The sequence below is a fragment of the Mytilus galloprovincialis genome, chromosome 7, assembly GCF_965363235.1.
Source record: "Mytilus galloprovincialis chromosome 7, xbMytGall1.hap1.1, whole genome shotgun sequence".
NCBI lineage: Eukaryota > Metazoa > Mollusca > Bivalvia > Mytilida > Mytilidae > Mytilus > Mytilus galloprovincialis.
In genome coordinates this window covers 9220360-9242634 of record NC_134844.1, presented here as the reverse complement: position 1 = coordinate 9242634, position 22275 = coordinate 9220360, and the positions used below count along the sequence as shown (strand labels likewise).

At 31.8% G+C, this 22275-nt stretch overlaps 1 protein-coding gene across 1 annotated transcript in view; it reads right to left on the bottom strand.

Moving 5' to 3' along the window:
* The window catches only part of LOC143082264 (uncharacterized), a 42656-nt gene that overhangs the window by 16909 nt on the left and 3472 nt on the right, over positions 1 to 22275 (bottom strand). The window contains exons 3-9 of the mRNA XM_076257865.1: positions 18268 to 18519; positions 17751 to 17963; positions 12781 to 13004; positions 10717 to 10822; positions 8382 to 8424; positions 4287 to 4495; positions 3560 to 3753 (exon numbers count right to left, since the gene is read on the bottom strand). Of these exons, the coding sequence (XP_076113980.1) occupies positions 3560 to 3753; positions 4287 to 4495; positions 8382 to 8424; positions 10717 to 10822; positions 12781 to 13004; positions 17751 to 17963; positions 18268 to 18519 (1241 nt within the window). The remainder of the gene's footprint in view (positions 1 to 3559; positions 3754 to 4286; positions 4496 to 8381; positions 8425 to 10716; positions 10823 to 12780; positions 13005 to 17750; positions 17964 to 18267; positions 18520 to 22275) is intronic.

The following is a 22275-nucleotide window of genomic DNA, read 5'->3' as shown; positions in this document are numbered from 1 at the left end:
ACATAAAAGGTAACGAAAACTTTAAATTACTATCGTCAAGTGTTGTTGACTTCAATTGTTACCACGGAAACACATATTATCCATAGCAACATCCCCTCAAAAACTGCATTAATAGAAATTTATGTAAAAAAACACATACATAGAGGGTGTTTATTTTCAAATTGGAATATGACTTCATTCTTTGCTTCAATCTCAGTCTTGTCTGGTTTTGTTTCTTCAGATTTTTCAATAAATGTAATATATAATGTAACATTGGGGTTGGGGGGTTTGGAAAAAGGGGGGAGGGGGTATGTTGATTTTTTTAAATGTTGCATACAAGTAGATACTTGAAAAGATAATTGCGTTTGGTCGGACCTTGTTCCGAGTTCATCATCTTATAATCATTTTTTGAAAGTTAACAGATGATGAACTTCATGGGATTGCAATATCCGGGCCAACCTGGCTTACTGGTAAGGCAAGGTAGATATGTCCCTAATAATTGTAAGAACATTTTTAATTTCTTATGGCACACACCCGTCTGAGATGTTATTTGTAATGACTTTAACCGCGCGTAACGCAACGCTATACTTTGGTGTTCCATATGTAACGTCACATCCTTAGCAACTTTGTTATGTGTTCTTGTATAGATTTTAATACACGTTCCACATGCTATATTTGTTGTCTTGTAAATGCCTAAGTTATTTCATTGGCGACGAGGATAAAAGAGATGAAAAGTGACTGAGAGAAGATATGTAAAGGCATAACATAAGAAAAGAAAAAGAAAAATGGCTGAAAGAATCACAGTTGTGACAGAAAACAGAAATTTGCGCACTTTACCTTTCACACCATCGGAGGATCATCTTACTACGGGAAGTCAGTGGGAGGAATGGCTAGAAGGGATAGAAAGAGAATTCCGATATTTTCGAATTACAGAACCTGAAGACAAAAAGGACGCAATGATTATCTATGGAGGTAAGGAAATTTCTAGATTGGAGAAAAGTACACCTGACCCGGTAGACAGACGCATGGATGCATACGAAAAGTTGAAGAAGAAACTAAATGATTATTTTGCTCCAAAGAAGAATAAACATTATGCGAGATACGTATTTTTGAAAATGAGACCGATTAATGGAGAATCAACAGTGGCATACGCGACACGACTACGAGAGAGAGCTGCTGATTGTGAGTTTGAAAATCAAGATGACAGAATTTTAGAACACATTATTCAAACCACAGAAAATGAATCGCTAATCAAAAAGACAATTAACAGAAAGTGGACACTTGATCAAATGTTACAGGAAGTACATCAGCTAGAAGATACAACATTGCAGATACATGATATGAGAGATATATACACAGCATCAAGAACCGGAGAAATTGCAAAAGTGACGAATAATGGAGGAAAAAAAGACATTACGGCATGCAAAATAGAGAGGAAACATACACAATGAGACATGAAAGGAGGAATAATTGTAACTATTGTGGAAAAACACATTCGTTTGAGCAACGTGAAGATTGTGGTGCTTACGGAAAACAGTGTAACAAATGTCATAAATGGAATCATTTTGCGGTAGTTTGCAAATCGAGTATGCAATCCGTATACCAGGACAATGACCAATTCAGGAATCAACGATACACTGAACGAAATCAAGGTAGGACTGTTAGAAGAACAATGGAAGACACAGACGAAGAAGAATATTCAGATGATGAGTTTTTCGGAAGGACAGTGAATCATTTGGGTGCAGTTAAGAAAATAAATGTACATAAAATTAGAAACGAAACAAGAACAGTACTAGTTATAATGAATGATGTAGAAGTGAAAATAGAACCAGACAGTGGAGCCGACGTCAACGTAATGGACGAGTACCAGTACAGAGCATACAAAAACAGAAGGGGGAGCTGAATTATTAGAAAGCAAAACGAAATTGAGTACTTTGCAAAGCAGTTTAAAGGTAAAAGGAGAATTCATTACAACAGTGAGAAATGCTACTAGAGGAATAAAAACAAAAGTAATTGTGATTAAAGGGAAAACTAATTCACCACCACTTATTGGAAAGAAAACACTTGTTGAATTAGGCATGTTACAAATACAAGAAGATGGAACATTAAAACAGCCAAATGGATTAGGAATTCGGGGTGGAAATGCAAAATTCGAACATAAAATACCAGAGATAAGAAACAAAGCAGCAAGGGCTAAATCAAACCACATAAGGAACAGCAATAAAACCGAAAACACGATCAAGAAGATCACACAAAGAGACAAGAACACAAGAGCACAAGGAGACAAAGAATACAAACACAATGTTACAAATAAACATTCACAGAAAAAGAAGTACAGAGAACATTCATTTAAAATCAGTGACCGTGTTTCATTCAAGCAAGAGAAACGGAATAAATGGTCAACTGCATATGAACTTGAACCGTATATCATATACAAAATATCTGGATCAAGCATAGGAGCTCAGCGAAAGTCAGACGGAAGAAAAGTGTTTCGTGACTCTTCACACTTCAAACTTGAAAATAACATTGACATTCCGAACTCAAACGGTAAGTGGCGAGATAGGATTTGGATGCACACTAAACCGAATGGAGACAAACACATGGTTGCACCAGGAAGATGAGAGATGCCGAATCGAACCAAGAGAGCACCTGCTAGATTTAGAGACTATGCGGTTCGATTTTAAATATGGACTGTAATTATCGAATATGATATCATAAGTCAAATATGGACTGTAATTATCAAAAATAGATATCATAAGTGAAATATGGACTGTTAAATTTAAACTTTTATTTTTGAACATTAATTTATTTAATACCACTTTATTTGAAATGAAGATCAGAACTTTTGAAGAAATGGAGAAATGTAATGACTTTAACCGCGCGTAACGCAACGCTATACTTTGGTGTTCCATATGTAACGTCACATCCTTAGCAACTTTGTTATGTGTTCTTGTATAGATTTTAATACACGTTCCACATGCTATATTTGTTGTCTTGTAAATGCCTAAGTTATTTCATTATCCCACCAGCATAAATCACAAAATTGACCTGTAACATAATATTAAGCTGTACAAACCAATAATAGAATCATTTGGTCAAAGCATTTCTAAACTGAAACTGAAGTGTGATGGACGGACGGATAGGCAAATTGAACATATTTTAAGTTGGTGGTGACTTAAAAAATAATAATTTAAAAAAGAAGATGTGGTATGATTGTCAATGAGACAACTGTCCACAAGAGACCAAAAGGACACAGACATTAACAACTATAGGTCACCGTACGGCATTTAACAATGAGCAAAGCCCATACCACATAGTCAGCTATAAAAGACCCCGATAAGACAATGTAAACTTAAAAGTTTTATGTTAGAGATCTTTGATTTGTTTTACAACATCGTGAAACGATGGTGGTCTGTCACGACGTCAATGCGACCTCAGAATGTTCAGTTGAGTTGCTTTTTTCATTTTACTGGACATCTTTGTTCTTTGCAGTTATAAGCTATTTACAAAAAATTGGCATGTAATGATTAAAAAGGAGATTCATATGCATATTCATTTTACGAACATTGATTTAACTCACCGCACATATATCCTTACAGTAGTCATCAAAATTATCCTCTGACACTTTTCCACTGTTGCTACGGGCCACTGTATATAGATATGATTCCAGTGATTTTAATGCTTCCATCTCTTCGTCATTTACATACGTAGGTTTAAGTGTACGTATTAGAATTAGCATCAGTTTTAATTCAAAGTCTTTTGAAGTTGTTGTATCTATTAAACGATAATGAAAAAAAGGAAGTTAATTAATAAAAGAAACCTAACAAAAGACCTCTTCCGTTTTTTAGTAAACGTTCCATAATATCATTGGTACATTTTGTATATGTACTAATGACAACCCATATTTAAACTGCTTTCGTTTTTATTTTATTGCAAGTGGAAGCGCATTGATGCATTGTCATGATTAGTATACGTATTTTTTTAAGCAAGACATACAGTAAAAAATAAACAAATAAGAGTTTGTGTTCTTTTTTAAATTGTTCATCATAATGTGATTTAGCCCATTTAGGTCTTCTATATGGTGTACATTTTGCTAATTATTGAAAGCTATACGGTCACCTATAATTGCGTAATCCGGCTCATTTCGACTTCATTATAGACTTGTTTCATTGCAATCATACCACATCCCCTAATTGTAGGTACAAATAGACGATAGTCGTTCAGAATTTATTATGCTTTGCGATAAACACGATACGGTTCGATATGTCGACGATCTCAAAAAATCCTTTTGATAGAAACACACCTACCTTTTTTTGGAAAGAGATGACTCCATTGACTCTGAGTAATTCTTTTATCCTTTTTTAGGGTTTCAAGGATAACTACGTTTTCGTTCAATGTTTTTACAAGATCTTCAGGAAGAAATATTGTATTGAACTTATATCTCACTGCTGGACATGCAACTCTATACAACAGAAATACAATTCGCAAAAAATCTCTTTCTTCGATACTTATTTTTCTACAAAGAACAAACATTTTTTTTTTAAATGAACATACTTCATATTTCAAATATTTATGCTAACAATAGCGGCGTCGACAGGAAACGGCTGTTTGAATCATTTAATAATTTTTTTGGTAATTTTACAGACGATAGTGTAGATCATTACAAAATTTTGGTAGGTGATTTTAACTGTACTCTTAACAAAACAAATGATAGAAATCCTTCTCACTCTCGTGATGATATTGGTACAAAGGAATTACTTTTCTTATTTTTACAATATGATTTTACAGACATATGGAGAGATAGGTATCCAAAAGACAAACGGTATACGTTTAAGAGAGGAAATTCTAAGTCTAGAATCGACTTTATCTTTTGTGATAAAAGTCTTTCAAATAAAGTTTACAATGTTGGTATCTCGAATTGTCCTTTTAGCGATCATGATTTTGTATCGGTAAAATTAAAACTTGATGAAAGACAAAGAGGCCCGGGTATATGGATAATGAATATAAATACAATAAAAAGTGAAGAATTTAAGAATGCATTCAAAATTTGATGGGAAACTTGTAAAACTGAAAAAAATAGGTTCGAAAAAATACAAGATTGGTGGGATGTCACAAAATAAAAAATAAAAAAATTAACAATGGAAGTAAGTAAAACATTAAACTAAAATTCTAAAAAAAGTTATATTATTAACCTAGAGCAGAAATTAGAAAAAAACTAAAATTAAACAGTAATAACTCTGGTGAGGTTGAAAATGAGATTTCAGAAACAGAATCGCTAACTAAAAATTACTATGAGAACAAATCAGAGGCGTCAAAAATAAGGGCGCGTGTAAAATGGGCGGAAGAAGGTGAAAAATCGTCTAGCTACTTTTTCAATCTTGAAAAGCAAAACGGTAAAAATAAATTATAGAGTCGAATAAAAACAGAAAATGGGCATTATAAACACAATATAGACGGAATACTCAATGAACAAGTTAAATTTTACTCAAATTTATTTAGTTCCGAGGGATGGCATTTGGAAAATGCTCAATATTTAACAAGCCATATCGAAAACAAACTAAATGACGACGACAAACAATTACTAGACCGTGAAATTAACGCGGAGGAAATAATGAAAATTCTAAAAAATTATACAAACAAATAAATCCCCAGGGGAGGACGGGATCATATCAAAATTTTATATATTATTTTGGAATACAATTCAAGGGGAATTTTTACGTTATCGCAAGAAATATTTAATTAAAAACAATGTCGGACTCACAATATGAAGGAGTTTTAACACTACTGTTTAAGGGCGGGGAACGAGAAAACATACGGAACTGGCGCCCTCTTACACTATTGAATTTTGATTATAAAATTATAGCAAAAATACTAGCAGAAAGATTTAGAATAGTCCTTCCAAACCTTATTCATCCCGACCAAAAAGGGTTTGTTAAAGGCAGACATATAACGGAAGCAAATAGAATGATACAGGATATCATAGAATATATTCAATTTGATAGTGAGGATGAAGAGGGTATAATTGTCTTTCTTGACCAACAAAAGGCTTTTGATAGGATGAATAGGGATGGCTAGACTTCGTTATGAAGGAATTTAATTTTGGGGACAATTTTCGTGGTTGGGTTCAAATGCTATTAAAACGTGCTAAGACATGTATATAAACAAATGGTTACGTCTCTAAATAATTTTCAATTTCTAGATCAGCCAGGCAGGGGTGTCCTATAGCCCCTTTTATATACATATAACAAGCAGAGCCCCTGGCCTGTGCAATAAGGGCATAAAAAGACATTGCAGGTATTATGTAGCCCGGGGAAGAAAATGGGGAGCTAATAGAAACCAAATTGAATATGTTTGCTGATGACACGCAATTATTTAATAAAAAATGAAAGTTAAGCTAGAAAATCTTTTGAAATATTAGACAAATACGAAAAGTCCTCGGGTTCAAAAATTAATTACGAAAAGACTAGGGGAATAAATATTGGCGCAAATAAACGCAGACGGCCTACTTTTGAAAATATAAGCTGGACAACAAATAACATAAAAACACTAGGTATTCACCATGATGGTTATAACATTGATAACGACAAAATATGGAAATCAATATTGGAAATAGTAGAAAATTGTGTACACATCTGAAAAAGTAGAAAATTGACATACTCTGGAAAAGTCCTAATTATTAAAAATTTAATTATTTCAGTGTGTGGTTATGAATTAGAAATAAGAGGTATACCTGAAAAACATAAAAAGGACTTAAATAAGATAATATGAGATTTTATTTGGGATGGTTAAATGAATCAAGTAGACCGGAAGGTTTGTTGTTTAGACGGTAAAAAGGGGGGCATGGGGATGGTCAATTTGGATAGTTGGATAGAAAGTAAATATATCAAATCGATATATTCGATATTACACAAGCCATTATCAAGTTGGAATGCAATAGGTAAATTTTGGTTAAAAAAATATGATAAAAATTTGCAGATAAACGTTTTCTGTGTAGATGTTCAAACCTTTCAGGTCTTGAGATAAAAAAAAAACTACCACATTATTACAAAAACGCTTTACAATCGTGGTCAAAATTGACAAGGATCACACAGGGTATAATAACTAATAAAATGGAAGTAAAAAAACAGCCTTTATTTGGAAACTCAAATATTTTATTTCAAAGAAAATCTATATTTTATTCTTCTTTTTCAAAAAGTCTAATAAATACTATTGGTGATATTTGGGATGATAATACCAATGAATTTTAAATCGTGCAATGAAATATATCAACAACTTATAGATAAACGCAATTGTATTTCGGACTATTCACGAATCAAAATACTAGTGCCGTACCGCAAACTTGTATACAGGTTTTAAGAAATAACGATGTAAAACGCACTTTAAAAAACCACAAAATCTCTGAAAACTTTGAATTTATAAATCCAGATAACAAAATCATTAAAATCAAAGATTTCACTTTAAAATATCTTCAGTTAAACTTAAACATAACTGAGACCCCTAAATGTCAAACAAAATGGGAAAATTTTCATAGCGAGTACATAAATTGGGAAAAAAATTGGCTAAATCTCAGTAAACTGGATATTAATAGAAAAGTTAAAGAATTTCAATGGAAATGTATACACAGGATTATATATACCGAAAACAGACTGCAAATAATGCGTATGTCAAATGGAAAATGTCACTTATGTGATGAAAATAATAATATTGAAACTCTTGAGCATTTATTTTACCAATGTAACAATGTTAAACCATTGATAGAAACAGTTATCAAAAAATTTACAACTGTGTAACTTAATAAATAACGATGCACTCGTTGAAAAAGATATTCTATTAGGAATCTGTTTAGATAATTCGAATAATATAATTGTTAACGCAATAATACTTTATTTTAAATGGACTATTTGGAAAATACGTAATAATTCTTTAATTATTATGTATTACAGTGCCAGTGATGCGTATCAGGTAAAATCAAATGTATTGGTTATCTTTAAATGTATACTTATGTAACTATGGGAACTTTAAACTCATTTGATATTTCCCTGGTCAAGTGAGGCTGTTAAAAAAACAGGGGTCCATAAGTATGCGACCTGGGCTACTTAGGTATTTATATAGCAGTAAATAATTGAATAAAAATATTTGTTATCGTTAAAAAAAAATTTTTTTAAAATGAACAATTTCTTGTAATAAAACCACTAAATTATAAGTTTGATACAAAAGTTTATCCTGCACACACGTTTGATATGGCTCAATCTTAGTATTCGCAAAATTGAAATATGACCATAAAAATAATGATATCTTGCTAATCTAATTAACCGTTTTCAACAACCGTGCTGTGTGATGTAATAAATAATAGATCATGTATCATAAAATATTAATTATCGGTGATTACTCATACAGCCTACCTGGCTATTTCAGGAATGTCTGTTGGATTCCTATCTAGTAAGGCTGAAAGATATATTAATTGTTTAGTTACATAATTTCACAATCATCTATATTGGGTTTATTTATATTACTTTAAAATTCTTTAGTTAATGTTTATCAATGTACATTGCTTAGTTAAACTATGATAGTGGACAAAAACAAGCAGCTGCAACACGAGTGTAATACACATCAATCCTTGAAAGAATAATTTAAATTGTAAAAAAAACTCAATTGAAAAAATTGTCTAGCAGAAAAAATTGCCGAAAGAGAGCATAAGTATCTAAATCTGCATCTGATTAGGCTCATTATAATCCATCCAATCCCTAAACCTATTTAAAGTTTAGGTAAATGTATCCGTGAAAAAGTCAAACTTGTTTGCAACTTACGGACAATTGACATAAAAACTTACTGTACCTAATTACTTGTGAATCAATCAAGACACCAATATCAAGTTAAGTTGCAAAAGTTATATTTTTGGAAAATAGGAGACTAGTAATATAACAATAATTGAATAAAACAGGTATACATAAAACATGCATTAGCTGCCAAATGCATGTCCACCGATTTGACCCAAATTCTCATATATGGTTTATAACATACAAACACGTATTATACACGTTAAAAGAATTCTGCAATACACAATTAAAAATGCACGAACTCGACGATACATCTCAGCAGTTCATATGGTTTTAGTCTAGACGCTATATAATGTATCACCATCGAAATGACCTCAGAAGACTGCCAACGGGCACATAATCAAAAATAGACATAAACATAAACATAAAGAGATAGCGACCTTGTGCTATTGGACTTTTCTAAGTCTGTTTGATTTTATGTTATAGGTTTACAAATAAGTTAATTGTCGTTTTTACCTGGATAATTTTTTTTATTGAATCAGTCAACGAACTGGTTAACCTTTGTTACACTTCCAATGTTGACGTTATTTACTTTTAGTATCTTTACACGGACTTATACATTGGTCACAATTATCTAGCTTGCAAGATGAGTGAGTCTTAGATTGCATGTACTCTTAAAGATCTTTTGATATTTTTAGTATCCACATCTGATTCACGCCACCTCTAGAATAGGCAGTTTCACAATAAATTTGGAGCCTGGCTTTGATTGCTGCTAAAATGGATGTTGATAATTTGAAAAGAGGTTTTGTAGAGCACTGGGAAGACCCAGCAATATACCGTTTTTTGTATGGACACTTATGCAGTACTTCGGTACTGGCATGAAAATACGGACTTTTTGTGTTATTAAAATTTGCTGTACCAAAATGTTATAATTTTTTATAAATTAAGGATTGTATCTCCCTCATGCAAAGCTCTGATTCCTTTCACGGATTTGGCTATACTTTTTGGACCTTTTGGGTTATAGCTCTTCATCTTTTATATAAACTTTGGAGAGTTATCTCATTGGCACTCACACCACATCTTCCTATATCTATTTGGATTTCAAATATTTTGGCCACGAGCATCACCGAAGAGACATGTATTGTCGAAATGCGCATCTGGTGCAGGCAAATTGGTACCGTTAATGTTATTACTACCACTGAGTCGATACCTCTGCTGGTGGACTGTTTGTCCCCGAGGGTATCACCAGCCCAGTAGCCAGTACTTCGGTACAAGCATGAAAAAACGGACGTTTAGTTTTATTAAAATTTGCTGTTACAAAATGTTGTAAATTATTATAAATTAAGGATTGTATCTCACTTATGCAAAGCACTGATTCCTTACACGGATTTGGCTATACTTTTTAGACCTTTTGGATTATAGCTCTTCATCTTTTATATACACTTTGGATTTCAAATATTTTGACCACAAGCATCACTGAAGAGACCTGTATTATCGAAATGCGCATCTGGTGCAGGAAAATTGTTACCGTTAATGTTATTAGGTATCAAATACAGTGATGGAAGATCCAGTTTTTTTTTTATCTTTGGTTGTAAATTTAAAAAAAACAACAATTGAATTGTCAATACCTAATTCAGTTATCAAGCAGTTTATTTAATGCTATTTTCACACAAAAACGATGTTGTTTGGAGCGTTATCTGCGGGGACAACAACATATTTGTAATTGGGGAAGAACAAGTGTTTTGCAACATTTGGGTCTTTGAAAATTGACGTAGCGGAGGTATTGATAGACCCATTTGGTTTCTTAATTCGGATTTGTTTCAACGACCTTAATCAATTCGAAGTACATTAATGGACCTAATCCTTATTGGCCATCAGTTCAATCGGACTGAAATTTGCGCATACATGTTGAATTATAGTGATTCAAACAATATCATATTTTTTTGATTGTTTTGTGTACCTTTTACTGCTTTTGTCAATTCATCAGGGCTATGAAGATTATCAAACCATAACTGTTGCTGTGTTTTCTCGACAGAGGAACTGCTTATTGTTAATCTCTCCGCTGCCTGCATAATACGTATATGTATACATACTCATCATGGAGAATAAACAAGAAGAAGATTATTTATGAAACTCAGAATTAAATTTTGTACGCCAAATTATCATGTGAACACTCATATCACCAACAAATCTTTTTGAATATCCTTACTATTTACATTCATTTGGCTATTTTGATATTTATAAACTACTGAAAAATGGTCAAATCAATATTTGTTGTTTCTTTTGAAGTTGGTGTCATTTTTCTTGTCGGCTACTGTATTATCTATCGACTGAAACAGTATAATAATCTTTATCTAATTATTCAAAGAAAGGTCAGTCACGATTCAAGACGGCATAATACACCTAATCTCAGTGATGAAAGAATCAGGAGAATAAAGCTGTAAATAAAGGCAACAGTAGTATTCCGATGGTCAATAGTCATCATTTGATTAAGAAAAATCCAACTTGTCCTACCTCACAAATCAAAAACAGAAAGAAATACATCAACTATAAGAGGCAAACGCGGGAAAACAGAAACACTGAACTGCTACAAAAACAAACACCAGCATACATAAAAACGGACTATTTGATAACAACTGTCATATTCCTGACTAGTTCATGATATTCGAAGGAAAATTATGAATCTGGTTTCATAGCTAGCCAAACTGCCCACTTATTTGGCAAAGATAGAAATAACTCTAAAATGACACCTTTTTGTGACAGGAATACACTATAAATTACCGAAAAAACACTCAGGACAGGGAAATACATAAATAGATAAAATGATAGTACATTACAACATGTAAAAAACATACTTACAAAAGGACACCACCTCCAATAAATTACGACAGTACACCAGTTCACCACACTAAAATTATGAACTGTGCGTAGATACGTATGTATCAACGCCACGTAACATGACGTATTTGTTTACGTTTCTTTTTTTACAATTAAGTTTCTCAAAATATAATATAAAATTGGGATTGAGTTTGCAATGTCTTTTTTTTTATGGAATACACATAATGATATACATTAATATAGATCGTGAGGCATTGTAAGCTATACATGTATACTTGTCATTAGCTATTGACAATATATATTTTACATGCAACATTTAAAGTTAAATAGTTACTGTTTATTATATATTATTGACTTCCCTTTTTCGAATGTACCTGAAATGGTGGTATGCTTGGCACTTTTTCCATGGAACCAGTATCATAATTAATACAATGAATATTCATACAACCGGTATTAAACATTTATCAAATAGAAACAAGTACTGTATAAACATCATCACTAAATAATCACCGTAACAAAAGTAGTGAAAATTAAAAAAAATATTCCTAAAAAGTATAATGACATCATATGAGATTATTTTATATTTGCTTATATTCATAACAAAATTATATATTTGTACCTTAAACAATAAAACAAAACTGTTCCAGAGTATATAACTCACAGGGATATTAAACATTACGCTGTACGCTTAAAGTGTTTATTCCAATCAATGTTTTTAATCTTTGTAAATAAAAGATTCAAAAGAAATTGACAACAATTTTTATCTTAAAATGCTCTGTACCAAGTCAAGGATATGGCCATTGTTATATTATAGTTCATTTCTGTGTGTTATATATTTATGTTGTGTTTATGTTGTGTCGTAGTTCTCTTATATTTGATGCGTTTCCCTTAGTTTTAGTTTGTAACTCGGATTTGTTTTTTCTCTATCGATTTATGAATTTCGAACAGCGGTATACTACTGTTGTCTTAATTTATTGAACTTGAAAATGAAATTAAAGTTAACGTAAACATTTCATGCGTTGTTATAAGTTTAACGTAAATACAGTCGAATATTCATAGTAAGCTTTAATAGATAACCAGCTAAATTAAGCGAACACACAATCTTAATATTTTCTGTCTGTCGACGGACAGCAACAACGACAATCAATGTATATTATGCATAAGAAGTATAGTCATATGGCATTACCTCCATTAAATCTTTCAAACATTGTTTTAAATCCTCATTAGACAATCTACGTTGGTTATGAGCAATAATATTTCTGTAATAATGTATCCTTGAGAGATCAGCAGATACAGACGTATTTGTTCGTTCTGGTAAACTGTTTAAAATTTCAAAACTAGCAATGTTTCTAAGAAGTAAAATCATCAGTCGCAAATCGAAAAGATCCGATGTCAAAGGTGAATCGCCACCTAGCAAAACAAATTAATATGTGTTAGGATGTTTTGTTACTCACACATTACAAGTAAATTCAAATGAAAGCACTAATGTTTTGTGCATCTTTTGAAAATAAAATAAAAAAAACAATACACAACACGGACCCTACATGTACAAGACTTTTTTTTGTAATTATTTTATTTTTTATGATGAAACATGTGAAATTACATACTACAGTATTCGATACACATTATCAAAAATAAAGTAATACTTGATAGATCAATTAAGTCATAAGGATATAATAAGATATAGATATAAATATTACAAATGATTTTGTTAATTAATCAAATAAATTAAATAAAAGCTGCTTCTAACAAATGCCACTTTTACTTTTTGTACAGGGGTTTAAGAAAAATACAGAGTATTTTTCTATATTAATCCAATAATTTAAATATTCTACTCCACCATATTTTGTGGGGGGTATGTTCTTACATATACATTTGTATACATAGTAACAAAAACATATTATTAACTGTTTTACTGTTAACAAAATCCTGCTTTTATCGATGGGCATGGAATAAATAGCATTCCAATCCTCAATCTGCATATTTAAATCTCTTTCCAATTTTTCACGGGAAGATAAAGATAATACTTTACTATCCTCCAAAAATAATGTATAGAAAAATTTACAAGATTTTGTTTCCTTTTTAACTTATCTATTAGTTTATTTTTTAATAATTTCCAGTTTTGAACTATCTTCTATTATACTTTTCCATCTCTTTGGAATCGCACTTAAAATACCATAAAATTCTACAAAATTAGTATTGGTATCATACTTTTTTTTAAATTCATCATATGAGAATAATGTATTATTATCTGACATCAGATCATTAATGAAGAATATACTATTTTCAATGTATTTGAACCTCAAAATCATCTTGACATCCATTTTGATGTTCGGATTCAGCCATATGGACTGGATCAAAATTTCAGTATTGTTTTTAGCTTTAAGCTTATTTTTTAACTTGGAAAAATTTACCAGGATATCATGCCAAAATGGATAAACTTTTTCTGCTAAATAAAGTAAACCTGCTTGACCCCCCCCCCCCCCCACCATTTTTGTATATAGCTAAGTAGCAAGACTTTCCAAGGAGAGTAATGTTGGGGATCTAATAATTTATACAGCCAAGACATTTTTACATTGTAGCAAAAATAATAAATATTAGGCATCTTAAGACCACCATCACAGTGTTCGGATATTATCACTGCCCTTTTCACTTTATCAGGTTTACCTTCCCATAAAAAGTTAAAAAATATATTCTGAATCTCCTTCAAAACCCCTTCTGGGGGGTAGGAAGGACAGTCAGAACTTGAACCAAAATGGGTAGTGCTAAGGTTTTAATAACCACAACCCTTCCACTATATGTTAGTTCTCTATAAGCCCAAGTATTGAGTAATGACTTGATACTGTTTATCTTGGCTGTAAAATTACATAGAGTTTTATCCATTTTAGCAAGCTCAAACCATATACCTAGTAGTTAAAACCTCCTAGAATGGTTCCATACAAGATTTTTTTCTGGCAAAAGTTTTTCCATACTACCCTTTTTTGACCCAATCCGTACGGCTTCGGTTTTGTCAACATTACACCTAAGTCCAGCACATTCTGAAAATTTATCAAACAAGTATAAACACTGATTTAGGGATTTTTGATCGCCATCCAGGACTACGGAAGAATCATCAGCGTATTGACTCAACAGAAATTCAGAGTCATTAATTGTTACACCCGCAACATCAGGGTCATTGTCAATAGCTGCACTTAGTAATTCTAGCAATAAAATAAATAGGTAAGGAGACAGAGGATCCACTTTACTGTATTCAAAAGTATGAATTATTCGAAATACTAAGGATTTACTTATCCTTGGCATTTACTTATCCCAGGCATAAATAACCGTAGCCGTATTTAGCACAACTTTTTGGAATTTTGGGTCATCAATGCTCTTCAACTTTGTACTTGTTTGGCTTTCTACCTATTTTGATTTGAGTGTCACTGATGAGTCTTATGTAAACGAAACACAAGTCTGGTGTATTAAATTACAAGCCTGCAGGTATCTTTTATAACGATTTACAAGCAACGCTATAAAGCTGAGATTTCTAAGTGCTCCTCATTTGTTTTTTAAATAACGAACACTAGGGCCGTGTTCACATTGACCTAAACTCGGTATTGTGTTAGTGTAACTCACACATAAACTAAACATAATTACGTTCCCATTGATAAAAATCAGTGTTTACATGTAGTTTAAATCATGTTTTGTCTACATGCAGTCTGTTGTAAATGTGCACTTGTGGTTTCCTATTTATTTTATGATTTAATATCAGTTTTATGTTTTGAGAGTGTTAAATGTGTTAATATTTATATATAGTTTCTGTGACTTTTTAATGCACAGAAAGCGTACGTTACATTTTTGGTTATTAACTATATTATCAGTGCCGAAATGGCGCAATTTCGTCATGTACGATTCAAGCGCAGCCATTTGGTAAATATTCTAAGTACGGATCCAAAAATACACAAGAAGCATAAGCTTAAGTTGATCTATGCTTTATCGTATTAGTTTTAACTATTTTCTTACGAAGAAAGAATCATTTTAGTCGAGGACTACCATGTTCTTGTCAGCGTTTGACGTTTCATTTCTGTTCCGGATTAGAATATTTACTTTCGGTATTTTGAAATAAATACTAGTGCAAAAGTCAAATTCCTCAGTTTTTGCTATTTTGGCAATTTCAAAGATCCCGGGTGGTTCTTTTAGAGGTAAGAAGCAGCATATTACCTGTATGCCTCGCATGGTCTAAATTATTTACTATACACATATATATATATATCGTTTGGCAATTCCTTATCCTAGTTCCAAAAACACATGCGAAATATTATTATTGAGATCAGCTCCGCCTATTTATGCAAATTTACATGACAAATTATTTATAGACAAGTATCTTGAGAATACGTTGGGAATTACATGTTAAATATATTACAATAGTTTATTCTGTACATTGTTAAATTGTGCCGTAATACATATACTATTTTACTACGAATTATTCATTTACGCTACCAGTATTTACGTAGAGAACATAGGCCTGATGAAAAGACAAACAACACTGTAGTTAATCAATTTAAAGAGTTTCCGTCGTATATATTTGCTCAAAACTATACAAAAACATAGCAAAAAGCAGAAATTACAACACAGTCGATAGTCGATGTAGGCCTTGTGTAGGTTAAGTGTACACAAAACTAGGCATTCAGAAATTTATTTTTCCCATGTGTATTTAAAAAAAGAAACAATTTTTATATAAAATTGATACTTATAACACTTATTAATAAAGTTCTTTACAGAAATATTTGTCTAAACTTGATATATTTGTTTGTTATAAAAACAAGTAACGTAGCATATTAACCCCTAATCAAGAGTAATCCATTATCATTACCGAACACATATATGATTCATTTAAAAAGGTCTCCCCGAATCGATTGGACGTACACACTGACAGAAATATTTGCCACTGGTCTAATACTCAAACAACGGTTTACTCATAAATGCATTACTGAAAAAGGGTGATGTTAATTGTTTGTTTGTGTAGTATCCCAGATCCGTTAAAATACAATTAAAAATTAAAAAAAATATTACCCCCTTCCTTTGCCAAATACTCCGTGGAGGAAAAATACCATTTGAAACAAACAGAAAAAATAGAAATGCAGTGATCCTAAACATCGTCATTCTTTTTCTTCGTCTGTTAGCACGCTCATATGGCGAGCCTACGTTTTTAATGCGTAATCAAGAAAACACTTTTTTTTGAAGAAAAAAAAGGGGGGGGGGGTCTGAGTCACAATTTTTTCTCACGCGAAAGTTTATAATTAGTTTTTTTTTTTGATGGGACCAATTCAATATTTAAAACTATAATGTATGGGGAAACTTTGGATTTAGTATATTTTTTCATTCCAATCATCTGCATGACCCGATTTTTTGTAATCAAATTGTGGAAAAATCCATCCCCCTTTTTTTTAAAGTCAAAAGGTCGTTCCCTAACTGCTAGAAAAGTTGTTCAAAAATTTGAAATCGGTTTTACTTAAGAAACATTTAAATGACATACAGTTTACAATTTTGAACAAATCTTATGTACAGGTAGCTAAACAAGGTGTATAGATGTGAACAAATTTATTGTGAAACTAGCGTATATTACATTAAACCAAATGTAAACATGTTTACTGTAAACGGTGTTTGGTGTGAACACGGCCTAGTTTTGTCATCAATCAAAAACGGGGTTTACAATTTAGACACTAACTATTCAAAAGGTGGCGTGTATCAGATGTGAATTGTGAAAAAATATTTAAAAGTAACTACAATCTAAAACTTTTCTGAAATAGATATCATTAAGATGCTGAATTTCTTGATGGACAATTCCATCTCCTTTTTTCTGATTTATACTCATCATCTGATTTGTTTTAAGTCAAATGTAACATGTGGGTTACAATCTGTAAACCCTTCAGGAGCAACCGAGATCAACAAAAAGTAGTTTGTATGTTTATTCTTATTTCTATTTTGAGCCATGGCATTGCCACCTTTTATATACTTATGAGTTCGAATGTCCCATTGGTAACTTTCGCCTTTTTTGTTAAGTTGAAATGGATATAACAATGGTCTGGTAATTAAATTTATTACATACTTAGTAAGTGACAATTGGATTTACCTTGTAAAGCAATGCAAGCAAGGTTTAACTTATTCTTTACTTACGATTTTTTAATAATAACTTCCAATCTTCAAGGTTAATATGTTTTGACTGCCGTAGTAGACTGAGTTTTCCAATATTTGTTCGTATAGTTTTATGAAGAGTATCTGGGTGAAATTCTGTATTGAACACATATCTAACAGCAGGTGTTGCAATTTTTGAAATTGCATAAACACTTAGTAAGTAGTAAATATCCTCGGTTTTAATTAATAGTTTATCTGTTTAAAATAAAAATATCTAATTTACATATTGAAAGCTTTAAAATGTACAGAATCTACTACAAACAACTTTCAAAAATCCATATGATTGCACCAGACACATATATATTGCATGTATTGTATAGTATTATATTCAGTGAAAATGTATTTAATAAATGATTGTAAACGTTACAAAATTGTACGTAGTATACAGCAGAATATACATGACATAACAATATCAAAATTATTCAAATGCTTTCAAACATTTTTCCCGGCAATGCTTAAATCTGCCGTTGATATTTCTTTTATAGTTCATATTTCATACCTTTAACATTCAACTTAGCGTGGCTGCTAACGTTCCTAACTTCGATGCTGTATGTTCCTTCGTCTTCAAAAGAAATAGATTTAATCACCAGTGCATGCTTCTGACGGTAGTACTCAGTTTGACAGTACCAGGTTAATTCGCGTTTATCTATCAACCATGTTGATGAACCTTCGTCAACTGCTAATGTGCATTCAAATTTAACATCTTCGCCGAAAAAACCTGTCTGTGGTACTAAGTGAGTTGAAAATATATCTGTAATATATAATAATAATTATTTGTCTTTTCTTGTTATGTTGTCGTAATAACCATGTTTACAAGAATCTGTTTTTTTTTTTTAAAGAAAATGAACATTGTGATTGTAAGGCATTTTCAAAAGCCCAAATTCAATAACAAAAGGAAATGCATTTCTTTAGGGCAGTGTTCTTTCATCGCAAACTTAATCTAAGCGAAACACCCATGAGATAACATATAATTGATCTTATCATTTATTGATAAAAAAACCTTTCGAACCCCATTTGTTAAAATTTGAACAGGTTTGGGGCATTTACATACTAAATTGTTGAAAAGAGAACAGATTTGAAATTGATCCTCAATCATAATCATATTATAGATAACTTAAAATAATCTTAAAAAATGGAGGTGCATGACAAAAACGTTTGAAACTCTGCTAATGACAAAAAAGTTATAATTCAAGAAATTGAAGGTTCCAAAATATATTGTGTAGTTAACAACATTTTCAACCTGCCTCTGAATACAAAATGAAAAAAAAAACGTTTGTTCATGTAACTCCATTTATCCATTTAACAAAACTGACCCGTAAACACTTCTTCGTTCTTTTTTTGACATTATATAAAAAAAAGATGTGTGATGATTGCCAATGAGACAATTATTCACAAGAGACCAAAATGACACAGACATTATTAACTATAGGTCACTGTACGGCATTCAACAGTGAGGAAAGTCCATACTGCATAGTTAGCTATAAAAGGCACCGAAATGACAATGTAAAACAATTTAAAAGAGAAAACTAACTATTTATGTACAAAAAATGAACGACAAGCTAATATGTAACACATAGACAAACAACAACCACTGAATTACAGGTTCCTTACTTGGGACAGACACATACATACAGAATATTATGGGGTAGATCATGTTAGCGGAATCCTACAGTAGTATAACAGTACAACATCAGAACGAACTATAAAAATCAATTGAAAAAGGCTTAACTCATCAGATGGACAAAAATATAAGTGGAAAAGGTCGGGTACTTGATGGTTATTATGCACTAAAAAGTTTTTAATTCTTGGCTTTCTTACATATCATTTATGGTGTGATGATCTACATAAAAGACTACTATTAATATCAAATTTTCATAAACATACTTATATGTATGTGATAGAATTGAACAGGTTCATCATATTCTCAATGTACAGTGCATTCGTTTTGGCTCAGTGTACAATGAAAGCAATATTTAAAACAAAAAACAGTAAAGAAGGGTCGGTAAACATCATATAATGTGTTTTTAAATATTAAACGGTTACATGCACTTAATATTTAAAATAGGGTGATCAAAAACAAAACATGATATAAATAATAACATGATGGCAATATTTGACAAAAATAGTTATGTAAATTCAGAAATGATTGCGAAGTTTTTATTATTGGGGGAAATGTGACAGGGTTGTAATGGCAATAATTTACACTCGCATTTTGAAATTGTCTATATAAATTAAACAGGATTCTTTCTCAATTTAGTAAATATTGAAATCGCATTTATGCCTAAAATAACAAAAGCGTTATCTATACTATTCTTATGATTATTCAGATTGAGTTCTTTTGAGAGAAAAACGAATTAAAGGTGTCAGACCACCAATTACTCTCTCCAATTTAGAACGTATGTGAAAGAAGGCCTATTCGGACAAAAAAATAGTCCACTTGACGTCATTATTTACTTAAACTAACCAACAAATTTGCTGAAATGAAATTTTGGTGAAAGGGAGATATATTTAGACCATTTTGAACCAAAATTTACCTGTCTGTGAGTTTGCATTAAAAATTCAGAATTTAATGCGCTACATAGTACACTACTTTAAGATTTCCAGAAACCCGGGAGTTATTTTGGTAGTACTTGTGTTTTCAAGATCAGAAGTTTCTAATAAGACTTTAAACATTGGTTGAAAATTGGCATGTTGAAAGGTGATACATGTACAATTCAGGATATACATAGTTTCCTTGAAGTTAAACTTAAGTTAAGTATTTAGAAAGCTGTGAAAATTGCAATTTGTGGTTGAACAGGTAAGGATTTTTAATTGGTGATCCGACACCTAAAGGCGTCGGGATATTGTTTCCGTCATCGGACCGACTTTTAAGTATAGATAAGACTTTCGGTTTTAAACTTACATATGTTTTTCATTAGTACTCGGAGAGAGGACAATTATTTTCGCGTTTATCTACATGTATAATATGAGTGTACTACTATAATATATAGAGACTCTCTATATAATTATAGCAGTGATCGCCGTGGAGAAGAAACTTGGAATTGATAGTTAATAGCAAATGCACTTTATTTATAATATACGTATTTTCAAAATGTACAGAAGGCTTCGGACAACAATTAATTCACTTTGTTCGTGGTCTTGGAATATAGTTCCCAATTAATAGGTAATGCTTCCTTCGTATTTTGTCTACTGCTTTCTTTGAAATGTTTACTATTTAATGGCTCATATTAATTGTATTATATATTGAAATAAGTGAAAAATGTGGGGAAAAAATATTGTTGAAAGTGAAAGTAGTGATGTAACCCAAATGAAAGTTGGGTAGAAATAAGCCTTTGTCATTATTCAAGATTGAAATCCTACCATTGGCATGTTAATAGGGCTCTCAAAAGAACAAAAAACACTGATGGATTGTTTAGAAGCATATTTTATTTGGAAAATAATGGTAAATATGCAGTTACATTTATTTCATATTTGAAGCGGTGCAAATTTAATTTGATTTTTACCAAAATATACATTGTAGCAAGGAGAAGGGGTAATTGTGGTATTAAGCCAGAACCGAGAATATAATGGAATTTAACCGAACGGAAATAAATAACGGACTTTGGAAAAAAGGGAGAGGGCTTTTGATACCTTTCCTGAAAATTCTCCAGACATAAAATCTTTTACAAAAAATCATCCTACACCATTTCATTTACTTTGAACCAAGCTCTAAATGCCCGGGATTTGGCAGGTGTGTTCTTGTTATAAATTAAATGCACGATATAATTTCTGAATTTACAAACACACGATATAAATTAGGAAAAATGCCATATTAAGTGCTATAAAACCAGGTTCAATCCACCAGTTTCTACATACGAAAATGCCTGTACCAAGTCAGGTGCTGTCCATTCGTTTGATGCGTTTGAGCGTTTGATTTTGCCATTTGATTAGGACTTATATCTAGAAATTAACTATGAGGGTCGGTTGAAAACAAAAGAGATGCTTTCAGCTTCCCAATTGTGACCATTTCATTTTTAATCAAGAGTTCACAATGGTGCAATAGACTATTTACCGGCTTTGTAATAGTATGAGCAACACGACAGGTGTCACATAAGGAACATTATCTGCTTACCCTTTTGAAGCACATGAAATCACCCCCAGTTTTGTTAGGGTTTCGTGTTGTGGTTGTTTATCTATTTGTGACATTTTATTCGCGCATCGTTGTCAATACCATAGGGTTTGATGCGACTGTCGTACAAGTGTGAGGTTACGCGCTATTTGAAAATGCCTGTACCAAGTCAGGAAAATGACAGTTGCGTGATCTGTGTTATCATTTGAATTTGCCATTTAATTAGGGATTTTCCGTTTTGAAATTTCTTCGGAGTTCAGTTTTTTTTGGTAGTTTATGTTTTTACTTAACTGGTTTATCTGCATATATTACGAGTTTTATGTAAATACACATGTCAAAAACTGTAAAACTAAACGATGTGGCAGAACACCTCGAAATTATAGATCAAAACAACCTATG